The 12,767-nt window shown below is 34.2% G+C and overlaps 1 protein-coding gene and 1 long non-coding RNA gene across 4 annotated transcripts in view; one reads left to right on the top strand and one right to left on the bottom strand.

Moving 5' to 3' along the window:
- DMTF1 (cyclin D binding myb like transcription factor 1) overlaps window positions 1–12,767 on the bottom strand; it is a 59,501-nt gene that overhangs the window by 27,932 nt on the left and 18,802 nt on the right. For all 3 annotated transcript variants that reach the window (XM_051961790.1, XM_051961791.1, XM_051961792.1), the window contains exons 6-8: window positions 7,198–7,312; window positions 3,713–3,789; window positions 652–809 (exon numbers count right to left, since the gene is read on the bottom strand). In XM_051961790.1, coding sequence (XP_051817750.1) covers window positions 652–809; window positions 3,713–3,789; window positions 7,198–7,312 — 350 coding nt within the window. The remainder of the gene's footprint in view (window positions 1–651; window positions 810–3,712; window positions 3,790–7,197; window positions 7,313–12,767) is intronic.
- On the top strand, window positions 816–11,753 carry LOC127538180 (uncharacterized). Its single transcript, XR_007947693.1, has 2 exons — window positions 816–1,804; window positions 8,676–11,753. It is a non-coding gene; the product is annotated as an uncharacterized LOC127538180 (long non-coding RNA).

Genomic DNA, 12,767 nt, shown 5'->3' with positions numbered 1-12,767 from the left:
TTAAAATGTGCTCACTTCATGGAGTTGAGTACCTGGAGAAAAAGTTGCATAAGCCAAACTGGCAAACATCCATAGAGTTCAAGATCTAAACAATAATCATGAAAATAATTTTTAAAATTTTCTTGTAGCAAGTAGTAATGTCTTAACAAGCACATATTTTTTGTAGTTTTTCTGAACAATCTGTATGAATAATATATTTTCTAACTCTATGCTTGCTTTTGTTCACAAAGTTATTTCATGCCACTTTAATTTTGTAAAAAAGAAAAAAAAAACCTTGACATCAAAATGGATTTTAGAAAACCTGGGCCTTTGAATTATAAAAAATTATTCTCATATTTTACAAACTACTGCACTTGGAAGTTTGTTATCTTTGGCAACAAAACAAAATTCAATCAGACGGGTTAAGATTAGACCTTGGGCAGGGTGATTTTGTTATTAAACTAATAAAATGGGCTTTTTAAAAAGGTAGTTTGTCTTACAACACAAGCAATGAGTGCAAGATTCATTTTAGGTAAGGCTCTAGAATAAATTCAGATTGATCTCTTATTTGAACCTTTTTCTTACCACCATTTTAAAGAAACTAAATTTCCAAATGAACTTGTTCTAGTCATTAGTCACAACATGTAGTATTAAAGGTTTCCATTTTCATACTTTCCCACATGGTTCCTGTCATCGTACATGCGAAGGACTCTTCTATACACTGCAAACAAAGGCCGGTTCAGACCCCATGCTATAGTCCTGTAGAAATCTTTTCTTTCATCTTTTGACATCTCAAAGATGATTTCTGTGGCATCTTTTATTCCACGTGCCTAAATGAATTACATTTGTTTGATTTAGGGATTTTGGATATAAATGCATGCAACCATACTAAATTTCCTAAGTTTGTCATTTGTAATTTCAATTATGCCACATATAAACATCATGTTATTAGAAAAGCCACCAGACAAACTTAAAAATGGTCCAAAAATGAAATCTAAAAATATGAAAAATAATAGTAATTTCATTTTGCAAATGAAAGGTGTCAAATTGCTTTTTAAATTATGAAGAATTTAAAACATTTCCTAGACAGATAGTCTTCCATAAAGTTGTATCTGCCTCTTAATTCAATGATTATTTATTAAGATCCTGTTGGCGGTCTCTGCAGATAGAACTGGGGCATAAAATGAACATCAAGAACCTATTTCCATAAAGAACCTACTCTTGGCTTACTATGATTATTTTTAACCTTTCATTTTTATTGATAACATGAAACATAGTAGCAGTAAAAGATTTTGTGCTATAAGAGATTTCAGAAGTATAAGCACCTTATTTTAGCCCAGAGAAAGTGAAGTGAAGTGCCCAGTCACTTCAGGAATTAGTTATATTGGTACTGGCAATCTGGTCTGGAGTTCTTTTCAACTATGCCAGTTACCAACTAGGTACTAATTGAATCAACAGGGTTCTTCTGGGAAATAAATCTCTATAAAGCAGCCTAGAAAAAGCACCATGCATGTAGTAACAAGTGTTTAAAAATCAGGCTCCTTCTTTTCCCACAAACCATCATTTCCAGCTGCACAGTGTTGTCAATCATTTTTTCAAGAACCCAGGCTGGAAAACTTGGGAGTCACTCATGGCTACTCTTTCTCTTTACATTCAAGTCAATTATTGCTCAATTCTTTTCCAATGCTTCTTTTCCATTTTCACAGGTACCAGTTAAGTCCAAGTTCTTATTATTTCCAGTCTGGATAACTGCAGGTGTCTCTCAGCTGATTCAGCAGTCTGAATTTCTCCCTCAATCAAGAAGCTGGACACGATCATTTCAAAGGTGAGAACACTGGAGTCCAAGGAGTTTACATGACTTGACTGAGGCCAAAAAAAATTGAGTCTAGCCAATAGATTTCTCTTTCCTCTACATAGTGTTGCTTACCCTAAATGTATACCCCCTTTTAAATATTACTACTGTTATTCACAGGGAAGTCGTCAGTGGTCTTTTGGTAATACTTTAGTACTCTTCCATTTTATAACTCAACTTTTTTTTCTTTGTAGTTTGGATAAATGTAATTTTCTCATTATCCTTGTTAAATACTGATCATTTAAAACCTAAGCTCCCACCTAAAAGGAGACATTCTTTATATTTACATTGAAAATTATTTCTGCAGATCATCGAGTACTGAAGTTGGACACAAGTTTCATCTTAGAATTTAGGCTGAAGATATCAATGCTCCCTTCTATACATGGAATTAAAAACTAAAAAGCAGATGTCTGAGTTCAGTAATACTGAAAACTTGATGGAAGGATAGGAGAAACTTGCATCATCATCTCCCTCCTCAGAGCTCCTAAAGCACTTGTAATCCTCTCAGTGTAATTCACTCATTTGGCACTGACTGTTATAAACTTTAGTTATAATGTTCACTAAAGTTTTACGCTAATGTAATTTTGAAAGCTATGACAGCCAATTGTCAAGTTCTTCCAAGCTAGAAAAGCTTCAAGTATAGGCCCAATGATGATGTCTGTTGTCCAAAGACCAATGTAACTAAATTTGCAGAGGCTCATTACCAAGTTGCCTATAGGGTGAAGAATTCTGTGACCAAAGGAGCTCTAGAAAATTATTAGTATACTGCGGAGTTGTTATCTGCATGGGTAGAGGAAATATCCACGCTGACAAAATCACAGATCACTGAAGTTGAAGAAGAATACATCTTATCTCTATAGTTAGTCCATAAGATCCTTGAAGACAGGGAATATACTTTTGTATCTGCTACAGCTTCTAGCCAGTACCTTGGACATAGCAAGTACTCAATTAATATCTGTTGATTGACTAAGCTACAGGATAAAGGCTAGAATTATCCTTTTTACAATTCCATGGTATCTCCCTTCTCTTCCCACAAACTCTAAATATCTCCTGTCATACTGGATTTTGGACCTAATAGTGTTGGCCAACCATTATTTCTGAGGTAATAATCCAACAGGTGATAGCTGTGCCTTCATATGAGAAATAATCACAACTCTTTCTAAGCAAGTCAGATCTAGTTTAATTTCAAAGAGGGAAATTAAATTCTTGGTCTTAAGACCATATAAGCTGAATTGATTTCATAAAATATAGATTCTTCACATAATCGTTAAAGCATAACAATGTGCTTTAAAATCCTGAGAAAATATAAGGATTTATAAATCTATTCTTAAGTGTCATAGAAGAACTTTAGTAAGACAAGCTCCGACTTGAAATTTGAAATAAAGTTTTTAGGTAGTTCAAAATCATGATCTTGTACATCAGAATTATTAAAACATATTTTGCTGGAGAATTCTAATATTGCAATTCCTAGAGATGTTAAAAATAGTTTTTTTTTTTTTTTTTTACCAAATAGAAAATATGATTGAAGTAATATAAAAATATCATAACAATTAAATATTATATCAAGAAAAGTAAAATTTGAAGGAAAGTGATGTAGCTGAAAAAACAGAATCAAAACAAAAAAGTTATTAACAATGTCTCTAATGAAATTAAAAAAAAATAATAATAGCAACAAAATTTGGAAAAAGCATATCAAAGAAAAGGAGATGAAGAAGGAGAAATGAAAGCAAACAGAATTTTTTTTTATTATTATTTTGTTAAAGCTAATATAAGCAATACTTGATTTAGAGTTTATAGTTTTATGCTTAATCATTTTTTATTTTATTTGAATGTTTTGTTGAATTAAATGAATTAAACATAAAAATACATTATAATAGATACCTTTAGATAACGTTCAATATTACTCATTAAAATGTCAATTTCTTCCTTTGACCACATTCCCTGCTTCCATTTATGCCCTAAAAAAAACAATAAGCAATGTCATGGAAACTGTTATTGCTTGCTATCAAAAGTAACAAAGTTATGATTGATTACATTTGTAAAACAGATAAATAAACACAGGAAAAAAAAATCTCAACTTCTTAAGTAAATTTGCTTTCATATTACCTGGTTTTATATTATTCACCCTTAAAATTTTTCTCTATGAAAAAGTTTATGAAAAGAGAGACAGAGAGAAAGAGAGAGATAGAGACAGAGAGAAAGTCAGTATTAACTACACCAATTGATATGGTCACATTGGCTTTTAAATCCTAAACCTGTAATAAGAACACATATATATCTTATGACAGGCAAAAGGAAACATTTAAATATAATTTAATGGAAAGTATTTCTTTTCACTAGGTACTCTGCTTTTCTTTGTGATCTCTATTCCAATTTTCAAATAGATCTGTGATCTCATTAATTTGGTTATTCCTCCCAATGAATGATGCAGATGACAACCCATTTATGCTTGTCCATTCTAAAGGAGATCTTCCTGTAAGTCTGCCACAAGGATTCTGTTCAATGAACTGAGCTTTCTTCAGACTGCACCAGTGGAACAAATGATGATTTATCTCATTTTTCAATCACATATTCGACATCATTTATAGTGCTTCTTCTGCGTAATTTTGCATTTGCAATATGTTGCTTCCTGCTTATTCCTACCATTCATTCACCTCTCCTTTGTCCTTTGGGTGACTCACCAATTTCATTTCTTGTAACTTAAGACTAGTATTCTGTGACTCAGTCACACATTATCAGAAGAATTTTTGTTGTAGTGTTAGACATGGAATTTCATCAGTATGAGGGAATTCCTAATATAGAAAGTCTCCATTAAAGAAGCTATCTTTTCCATGTTTTATCTAGTTTCATCCTTAAAAGGTCTTGTGATGATTTTGCTTAGTTGAATCTCTGAACAATCTTTCTTCCAAACTAGTTTTTCTTTCAGTTTCTTGCTGTTTTATGAGGCGATATTCCTCATAATTTTGCATCCTCCTTTTTCATATTTTATAAATGAATTCATATTCTAAACTATTATTGTCCTTGGCTGACATATCTCACTGGTTGACAAGAAGATTTAAGTGCTTGGTAATTAATTTTTCTGTTTTGTTTTTAATCACTTTTAGTCTCTTTGTGATAGCAATTGGTTCATGTTGGTTAAACTTTTATAAGAAATTGTTATACTCTCTAAGTGTCCTTTCCTCTATCCATTTCCCATTATTTAACATAAATTACTAATTTAAATAGGTCAGGATAAAGTTTTAAAAATTACATATAGCAGGACTTTTGTCATTTTTATTCTACTTCTGTATAGATCTTGATCTTTGCTCTAGCAAACTAGTGACTATAAACAGAAAGATGACTAAAGAGATTTCTGTATCAATAACTAGTTGTTTCTTATCTATTAAAATATAATCAGTTGCATTTTTGTAATGTTATTTGATGTTTACCATATTCTGCATTTCCCAATTCTATTCTCAGATAAAGGCTTGATCTATGGGCACTGTCTACTCTCATGCCTTATTTCTTACTTATAGTTTTTGCCATTTTTATTTATGCCTACCTTTGCATTAAAAGCATTAAGTATCAAAACCAATACTAACTTAATTTAAAAGATCTTATGAGTTTTCTTCATCGATTCTCTCTCCATTCTTTGTAGCAGACATTAATGTATAAGATGCCAATATTTTTTATCATGGCCTTTTTTTAAAATAAGGGTAACAGTCAATATTTATATAGTGTTTTAAGATTTGTAAAATACTTTACAATATGTTATCATCACAAATACTAAATAAGAAATACAAACCATTTTCCCACTCCTTTCTTTTGATTTTGTACATAGAAAAGAAAACAAGATTGGCATGTCTTACTTTCTCCAGTATAACATCTACTTATTGGTCATCGGACATGGACCTTACATTTGTAGTATCAACAACTCAGTATATATCTATAGAAAGTCTAAAAACTGCCATCTGTGTTCCACTATTACTGAAGAAAAGGGAGGTGGCCACTGAGAATTGAGAGTAATTGCTATTGTTTTATGTAAAACAACATCCTAGAGATACAAATAAAACAAAGTTTTTGCTTTCAAGTTTATATACTAAATGGAGGAGGCATTAGGAGAAGCTTCAGTGTAAATGAAAGGTTTGGCAACAAAGCAGATAGTGATTCATCTTCTTTAGTGTCATTTCCAATGAGAATGTCTTATTTATTTCTAATGTTGAACCATCTAATAGTGCCGGGAATTTTGGTGAGATTTTCCTATTCTGGTTTGCCAGGTTGCATCTTTACAAAGATTGTTCATGTGCAAGATGGCTATGGTGGGGAGGGGGTAGACTGGAAGTAGGTAGTAATGGGTGGATATGTCTAAAGAAATAATAGCCATGTGACCAACCTGCTGGTAGTGAGTTACTTTACTTAGGTAATCTGGGACTTCGAAAGCAGTAGACAAAGCCTGTGACCAGAATCATACTTCAAACCTTCCCAGTGTGGTAGTATCTACCACAGCTTATGCTCCACTGGTGCATATATATATATTGGCTAAAACAAGGCCCATAAAACTTCTAAGAAGAAAGACCCTTCTAGATGGTTTATTTGATACTTATTAATATTGAAATTTACTTTAATTTTTAAAATAATTATTAAAATCAATAAGCATATCCCAAAGAGATTATGGCATGTCTTTTGTTAAAGACCAACTAACTAAATAAATAACTTTGCAGTTAGTATTCTTCCAACATAATATTTAGTTAATTCCTATCTATAGACAGATATGACATACATACATTCAAACATTATTTAGTACACAGAAAGCACTAACATCCTAGTGGCACAATGTTCAAATAGCCTTAAAATTTGAGTCACTGATACTTAATGCTTTATTAGTTTCCTTTTTCTCCTTTCTACACACTTCATCAACTCACAGCTATATTAATTACAATACTGACTTTCTATTTCATCTCTTAGCACTTCCTAGATCTACCTTCAACACCAAACCAATAGTACAAACAGTATGTACAAAAATGACCAAATAATTATCAGACCAAAAATCACTGAAGTAGTGCTAAGTACTCATGAAACAACAACTTGACCTTAATTCATGTCTCCATAGCAGCAAACTGGCAACTACATTGTTCAGCCCTGTTACATCTCTGTGCATAAAAGAAAAAAAAGAGTATATAAGAAAAGATTTCAGTCACCATTTAGTGAAGGGAAAATAAATGTTAAGATTTTTTTGTTTGTTTGTTTCACTCAAGGCCTTATTTAATATAATTTGGGATAGATAAAGGTCTGTTTCAGAGAATCCTAGACTTTATTCACTGCACATGTGATGAGAGTCAACTTCCAGTTCCCCCAGGTAGTAGGACCAAAGATACTGAATATCTTACCTTTATTAGTTAATGAATCCTTATCCTCTTTAGTGGTAAACCAAGCTTGGCTAACAGCTGAAACTTCTTCATTGCCTAAGGGAGACACATCATCCAACTGTTCATTCTGTAGAATCTTTAAAGGGAAATATGAAGAAAAGATCATTAACTCAATGGATATCTTATAAATCTTCTGTGTTCCAAAATTCCAGATAGATAAAAATAAAATTTTTGACTAAAACAGTAAGATGTACTGATATAGTTATGGAAGATAATAAAAATAATTTGCTCTCAAAGAGTAATAAAAATATTACCTAATACTTCTGTGGTGTTTTACAATTTGGAAATAATATATATACATCTTTTAATTTCATCTTTATAATAACGAATTTGGTAAGACTCTTAATAAAACTGAGGCTCAGAGTGACTTGATTTAGGTCACATAAAGAGGAAGTAACTGAGGCAAAGTCTGAATCCAGTCTATCTTGATTCCACGTGTAGCATCATAGCTACCCTAAGCTACGGTTTTCTAATTGGGACTATAGGAAATGACTTAGTGAAGCAAACATTTTATTGTGTTTTTATTTAGTGTGAACTTAAAATCTTTTGTATAAACAAAGTATTTTCTTTTCTGACATTTTACTGTATGCAAGGGTTCATTTTTACAAGTTAGTGAGAACTTTTTGAACTGAAGTTCTAGGTTCAAATCTTGACTATTCTATTCATAACATCTAAGATTATGGGCACCTGTGAGCCGTTGGTTCCCTTTCTATAAAATTAGGAGGTGGGGTGGATGATCTCTTAAGACTCTTTTAATTCTAAGTCTGTGATCATAAGTCATAAATCAGAAATGTTAGATTCTATGAAGTAAATTCTACTTAAAAGAATTGAGCAGTAGATTCAGCCTGTGTCTGAATTTGAATCACAATTAAAAAACCAAACTCATCTGGATATGATTATGGTGTTCCCAGTATAGTGCCTGTATATATAGCACACACTTAATGTTTGCTGATTAACCAATACAAGAATGGCCTGCATTATAATCCTGTGTCTAGTATGAGATACCAGAAATCTTGGATTGAAGTGGGAGATAAGATATGTTCACAGCTATTTTCTGTAACTAATTTGCATGCATAACCATAGATTTGGTTAACACCTTTTGCAACTAACCTTTAGTAAATTTCTAAAATAAGTGGGATTCATTTGCTGAGAGTACTAATATTTCCAGGTCCTCTGAAGAGACTTACAAGATCCCATAATTAAATCAGTAAGGCACCTTAAAGATCATCTAGTCCAATACCCCTCACCCCCTCATTTTATAGAAAACATAATTTGAAAAGAGTTGAAAAACTAAACAGAGGATTTTATAGAAATGGCAAATCATGTTAGTATTTCTGCAAAGAAAACCTTATGATCAAAAAGTCCATGAGGTCACATAGAGTTGGACAAGACTGAAGTATTGAGCAACAAAAAACAAGTCCAATCTCCTCTTTTTATAGAAAGAAGTTATGAAGAGGTTTGAATGTCAAACAGCGGATTTTATATTTGATCCTGGAGGCAACAAGTGAGTACAGGGGAAGCGTGTGGAGGGAGAAAGAAAAAAGGGAGAAGGGCTGTCAGATGGCTAGAGTTCAGCTTTAGGAATCACTTTGGTGTCTGGAATGAAGGATGGACAGGGGTGGGTTATGACCTGAGAAAGACAGATCTATCCAGCAGGGTGTAACAGGACAAGTGTGAGGTGATAAGAACCTGCTCTAGAGTGGTGGTATCAGAGAAGAAAGGGCACATTTGAAAAATGCTAACTATGTGGAGTGAGAGACAGTGACATCTAGAACGAGAGCCTGAAAGATGGAAGATTAAGCTGCCCTTGATAGTAATAGAAAAGTGAGGAAAAGAGGAGAGTTTGAAGGAAAGATCATGAGTTCAATTTTGGAAAGGAACTTGCAATCTAATGGGTGAAAAGTTCATGATTGATTTAAGATGTCTATAGGACATCCAGATCTGAAAGGCTGCTGGAGTGAGACTGGAGATCAGCAGAGAGGTCAGGAGAAGATAAACATATTTGAGAATCATCACCATAGAGAAAATAATTGCAAGGTATACAAATATGCTGAGGAAAGTGGGATAATAAGTTCATAAGGAAGGTGTAGAAGAGTTGTACAGGGGCAATAAGGGCCCAAGTGAGGTTGTCTGACATAAATTTGTAAAGTACTCAGTTGAAGAGTTGAATGATTTTCTCTACTTATGTTCAACAGCATATGTATAGGAATAAATGTGACAAATGGTGAGAATGATCCTTGGCTGGGCATAATCAGAGATATGACTGGGACAGGGGTGAAGGGTGGACAGGGGTAGACAGGGGAGGACAGGGTTTCAAGAAAAGCTGACAGAATTGGGCTGAACTTGGTTCAGGGGTCAAGATGGGGAAAAGATAACAGAGTGGAAAGTGCAGAGGAGATGGCCTGGAAAAGAACTAAAAGGTTAAAGTATTGGAGGTCAAAGGGTGGATAAAGAATGAAGTATGGTAAGGGAAAACAGAGAAAGAGCTGGAGAGCCAACAGAATATAGTCAGATAAAAAGATTTTAGTATTCCTAAACATAGAGACATTATATCTATGAGTGATGGCAAAATCAAGGGTATGAGCAGCTTTGTGTGTAGGTGAGGTAGCATGGAGTGATAGCTCAAAGAATTAAGTTTGTTAAGGAATTGAGTAGTTAAGAGTGTTTGGAGGAGAATCAGTGTATATGTTCAAGTCCCCTGGTATGAGGGCACGAGTTGAAGAGGAGAAAAAAAATTGCATCCTTGGTCTAAGTGGTCAGACCTAGAGCAAACAGAGAAAGCAGCTGAAGTCTACCATCACATCCAAAGTAAAGAGTGAATGTACCTTGAAATATAACTTAATGCCCGTCAAAGTTCTGTCTTTATTAAATAAGGTTTCTATTAATGGAATTTGTAGCTGGAATTCAATTTCTCTACTGAAATATTACTGTAAAGTCAAAAAGGAGTTTTATTTTGAGATTTTTGTTTGGAATTTGTATAATCTCCTAAGAGAACATGGGCAATACCAATTAAGGAAAGGTTATAAAAATTATAATGCATGATTATAAAAATATATTTTTTGTATCAATTCAAATGACAATTATTAAGAATTCAAATAAGTATGGCAAGACTATATATGATATGATATAGAGGAAAACAAGCAGAACAAGAGGGGAAATGATATAGAAAACTATAATGTAAATGAAAGAATAAAAGAATTCAATTCTGGGTATTATAATGATTTGTTGGGAGTTCAAATGTGGGGTCCCTGTTCGGGCGCCAAAATGTGGTGAGCTTTTTCTTCTCAAAACACAGCCAGGTGATAAAAGTTCAGATCTTTTATTATCTCCAATATAGCCCAGTTAGCTTAGAGGTCTATCTCTCTGCTTGGTTCCAAGAGCTCCCTCCGAATGTCGCCAAATCCAAAGGTCTTGTCCTTCAGCCTCTGCCTCTGCCTCTGCTTTCTTCAGCCTCCAACCAGCACAGAGATGGAATGAATCTCTTGTCTCCTTCACTTGGGGCTCGGCTAGCTTTCTGGTGAGTCTTTCAGACCAGCTTGGTCTCAGTGGGGGAAGTGCAGGAGCCCAGCCACCAACTACAGTGGTGTGAGATGAAGATGAATCTGGTTGTCCACTGAACTCTCCACTCGTAGCTTCTTCCTCTGAAAACTCTTTCTTCTGCCACCAGCCAGCCAAATGGAAAATATTCTCCTTGCCTCGGAGAGAGGGCTTCTGGCGTAATTCCGCTGAAATCTCTCAAAGTGCTCTCTGTCTGCACCAGAGTTGCTCCTCTCCAGTCCAGCTGAACTCTCTTCTGCGACCAGCCAGCCAAGTGGAAAATATATTCTGGAATAGCTCTCTCTTCATTGGCCTTATATGTGAATCTTCTGAGAGAATGGGATTATGGGTTTTCTCCCATAGTGCTCTCTGGCCCAAAGAGCTTTAAGGGAGGTGTGAACACAAAGGTGTAAACACAAGCATTGTAATTAGTTCTACTTAGTACCTTGTTTCAGGTTCTGGCCAAAATCTTCTTGTAAGATTAGATCAACTCTAATTAGTTAGCAGTTTGTAAGGATTCCAACATCGATTCATACTGGGGCCTAAAAGAAAGGTTGAGAACATGTGTCTCCCTTCCTCTACTTTGCAAAGATAAGAGACTACATGTACAGAATGTGGACTATATGCTCAGACATGACTGATATGTTCAATGGCTCTGTTCAACTGCTTGTTTGTTTAAATTTGTTATAAGGGATGTTTGCTGGGCAGAGGAAGCAGGGAGGGATACATTTAGAAATGAAGATTAAATAAAACCAAAAACTATCAACGAAAACAATAATTTTAAAAAGGTAGCACGGGAAAAACCAGGTTAAAAACATTATTTCTCTTAAACTCTCCCAAATGTACATTCAAGTATAATATTTATTTTAGCTTTGATATTTATAGACTCAAGGCCATCTCAGATAATTCAGGAATTGAATGGTATAAAGTTTATCAGTAATCTTTACTTCTCCCTATCCCCTAGGGGTGTGTGTGTGTGTGTGTGTGTGTGTGTATGTGTGTGTGTGTGTGTGTGTGTGTGTGTGTGTAAAAAACCCCTATTAATTTAAATTCACCAATTACAATCCATGACAATTACCATTGTGGTATATTTCCATCACATTATCACATTTCTATTAAAAAAACCGCACAACTTCCAAACTTTATCCTTTGTCAAGACTCCTAGACAAGATTAAAGTCTTCAATTGCAAATTCCAACATCTTTCCTCTTTCATCCCTCAAATCTTGTTTCTTCAGATAGCCCTCAATTCTTCCACTGGGTCTAGATAATGAGGTGAACTTTTAAGATCACCTTGGTAACCCCTCCATTGTCCCCAAGATCCCACTTCCTCTGGGGCCTTGCTCCATTAATCATTACTACATTCATTCATCTGGAGCAATAGATCTAAAATATTTTAGCATGATAAGTATTTGAATTCTGTTTTGGGCAAGTCATGTAAGCTCTATGAGCCTCAATTTCCTTATTTTAAATCGAGAGAGCTGAACTTTTGAGGAACCTTCCAGATCCATATTCTAAGATCTTTAATTTGTGTCTCCCTGTTTGCTTTCAAATACGCACAAGTTGTCTATCCTAAAAAACTTTCTCACTCTGTTATTTCCTCAAATGATCATTTATTTCTTTGTTCCTCCTCTCTTACTGTTCAGTTTACAGAAGGAAGGGTCTATGCTAGCTATTTTAATTTCCTTAGCCCCTTGCCAATTTGTTCCCATTAATAACTTTAAAATACTATTATCTCTAAGGTGACTAGGGACATAAGTGCCAGTCCAATGACTTTTTCTCAATCTTCATCCTTTGCTTCTTTTACATCATTTGATTACTAGCTTCACCTTATTATTTTCTCTTACCTTGGCTTCAGTGATACTGTTCTTATTTTCTGACTGTTCCTTCAAAGTCTCTTTAGCTAGTTTCTTTTCCTCTTTCCACCCCATATATCTCACCCCAGTAGTTAAAATAAAAATTTTGTAGTTCCTTTCCAAGTAAAAGATGTTAATAT

Source organism: Antechinus flavipes, chromosome 5 (assembly GCF_016432865.1).
Source record: "Antechinus flavipes isolate AdamAnt ecotype Samford, QLD, Australia chromosome 5, AdamAnt_v2, whole genome shotgun sequence".
NCBI classification, from domain to species: Eukaryota; Metazoa; Chordata; class Mammalia; order Dasyuromorphia; family Dasyuridae; genus Antechinus; species Antechinus flavipes.
The sequence above is the reverse complement of the archived record's forward strand: the minus strand, read 5'-3'. Positions and strand labels throughout refer to the sequence as shown.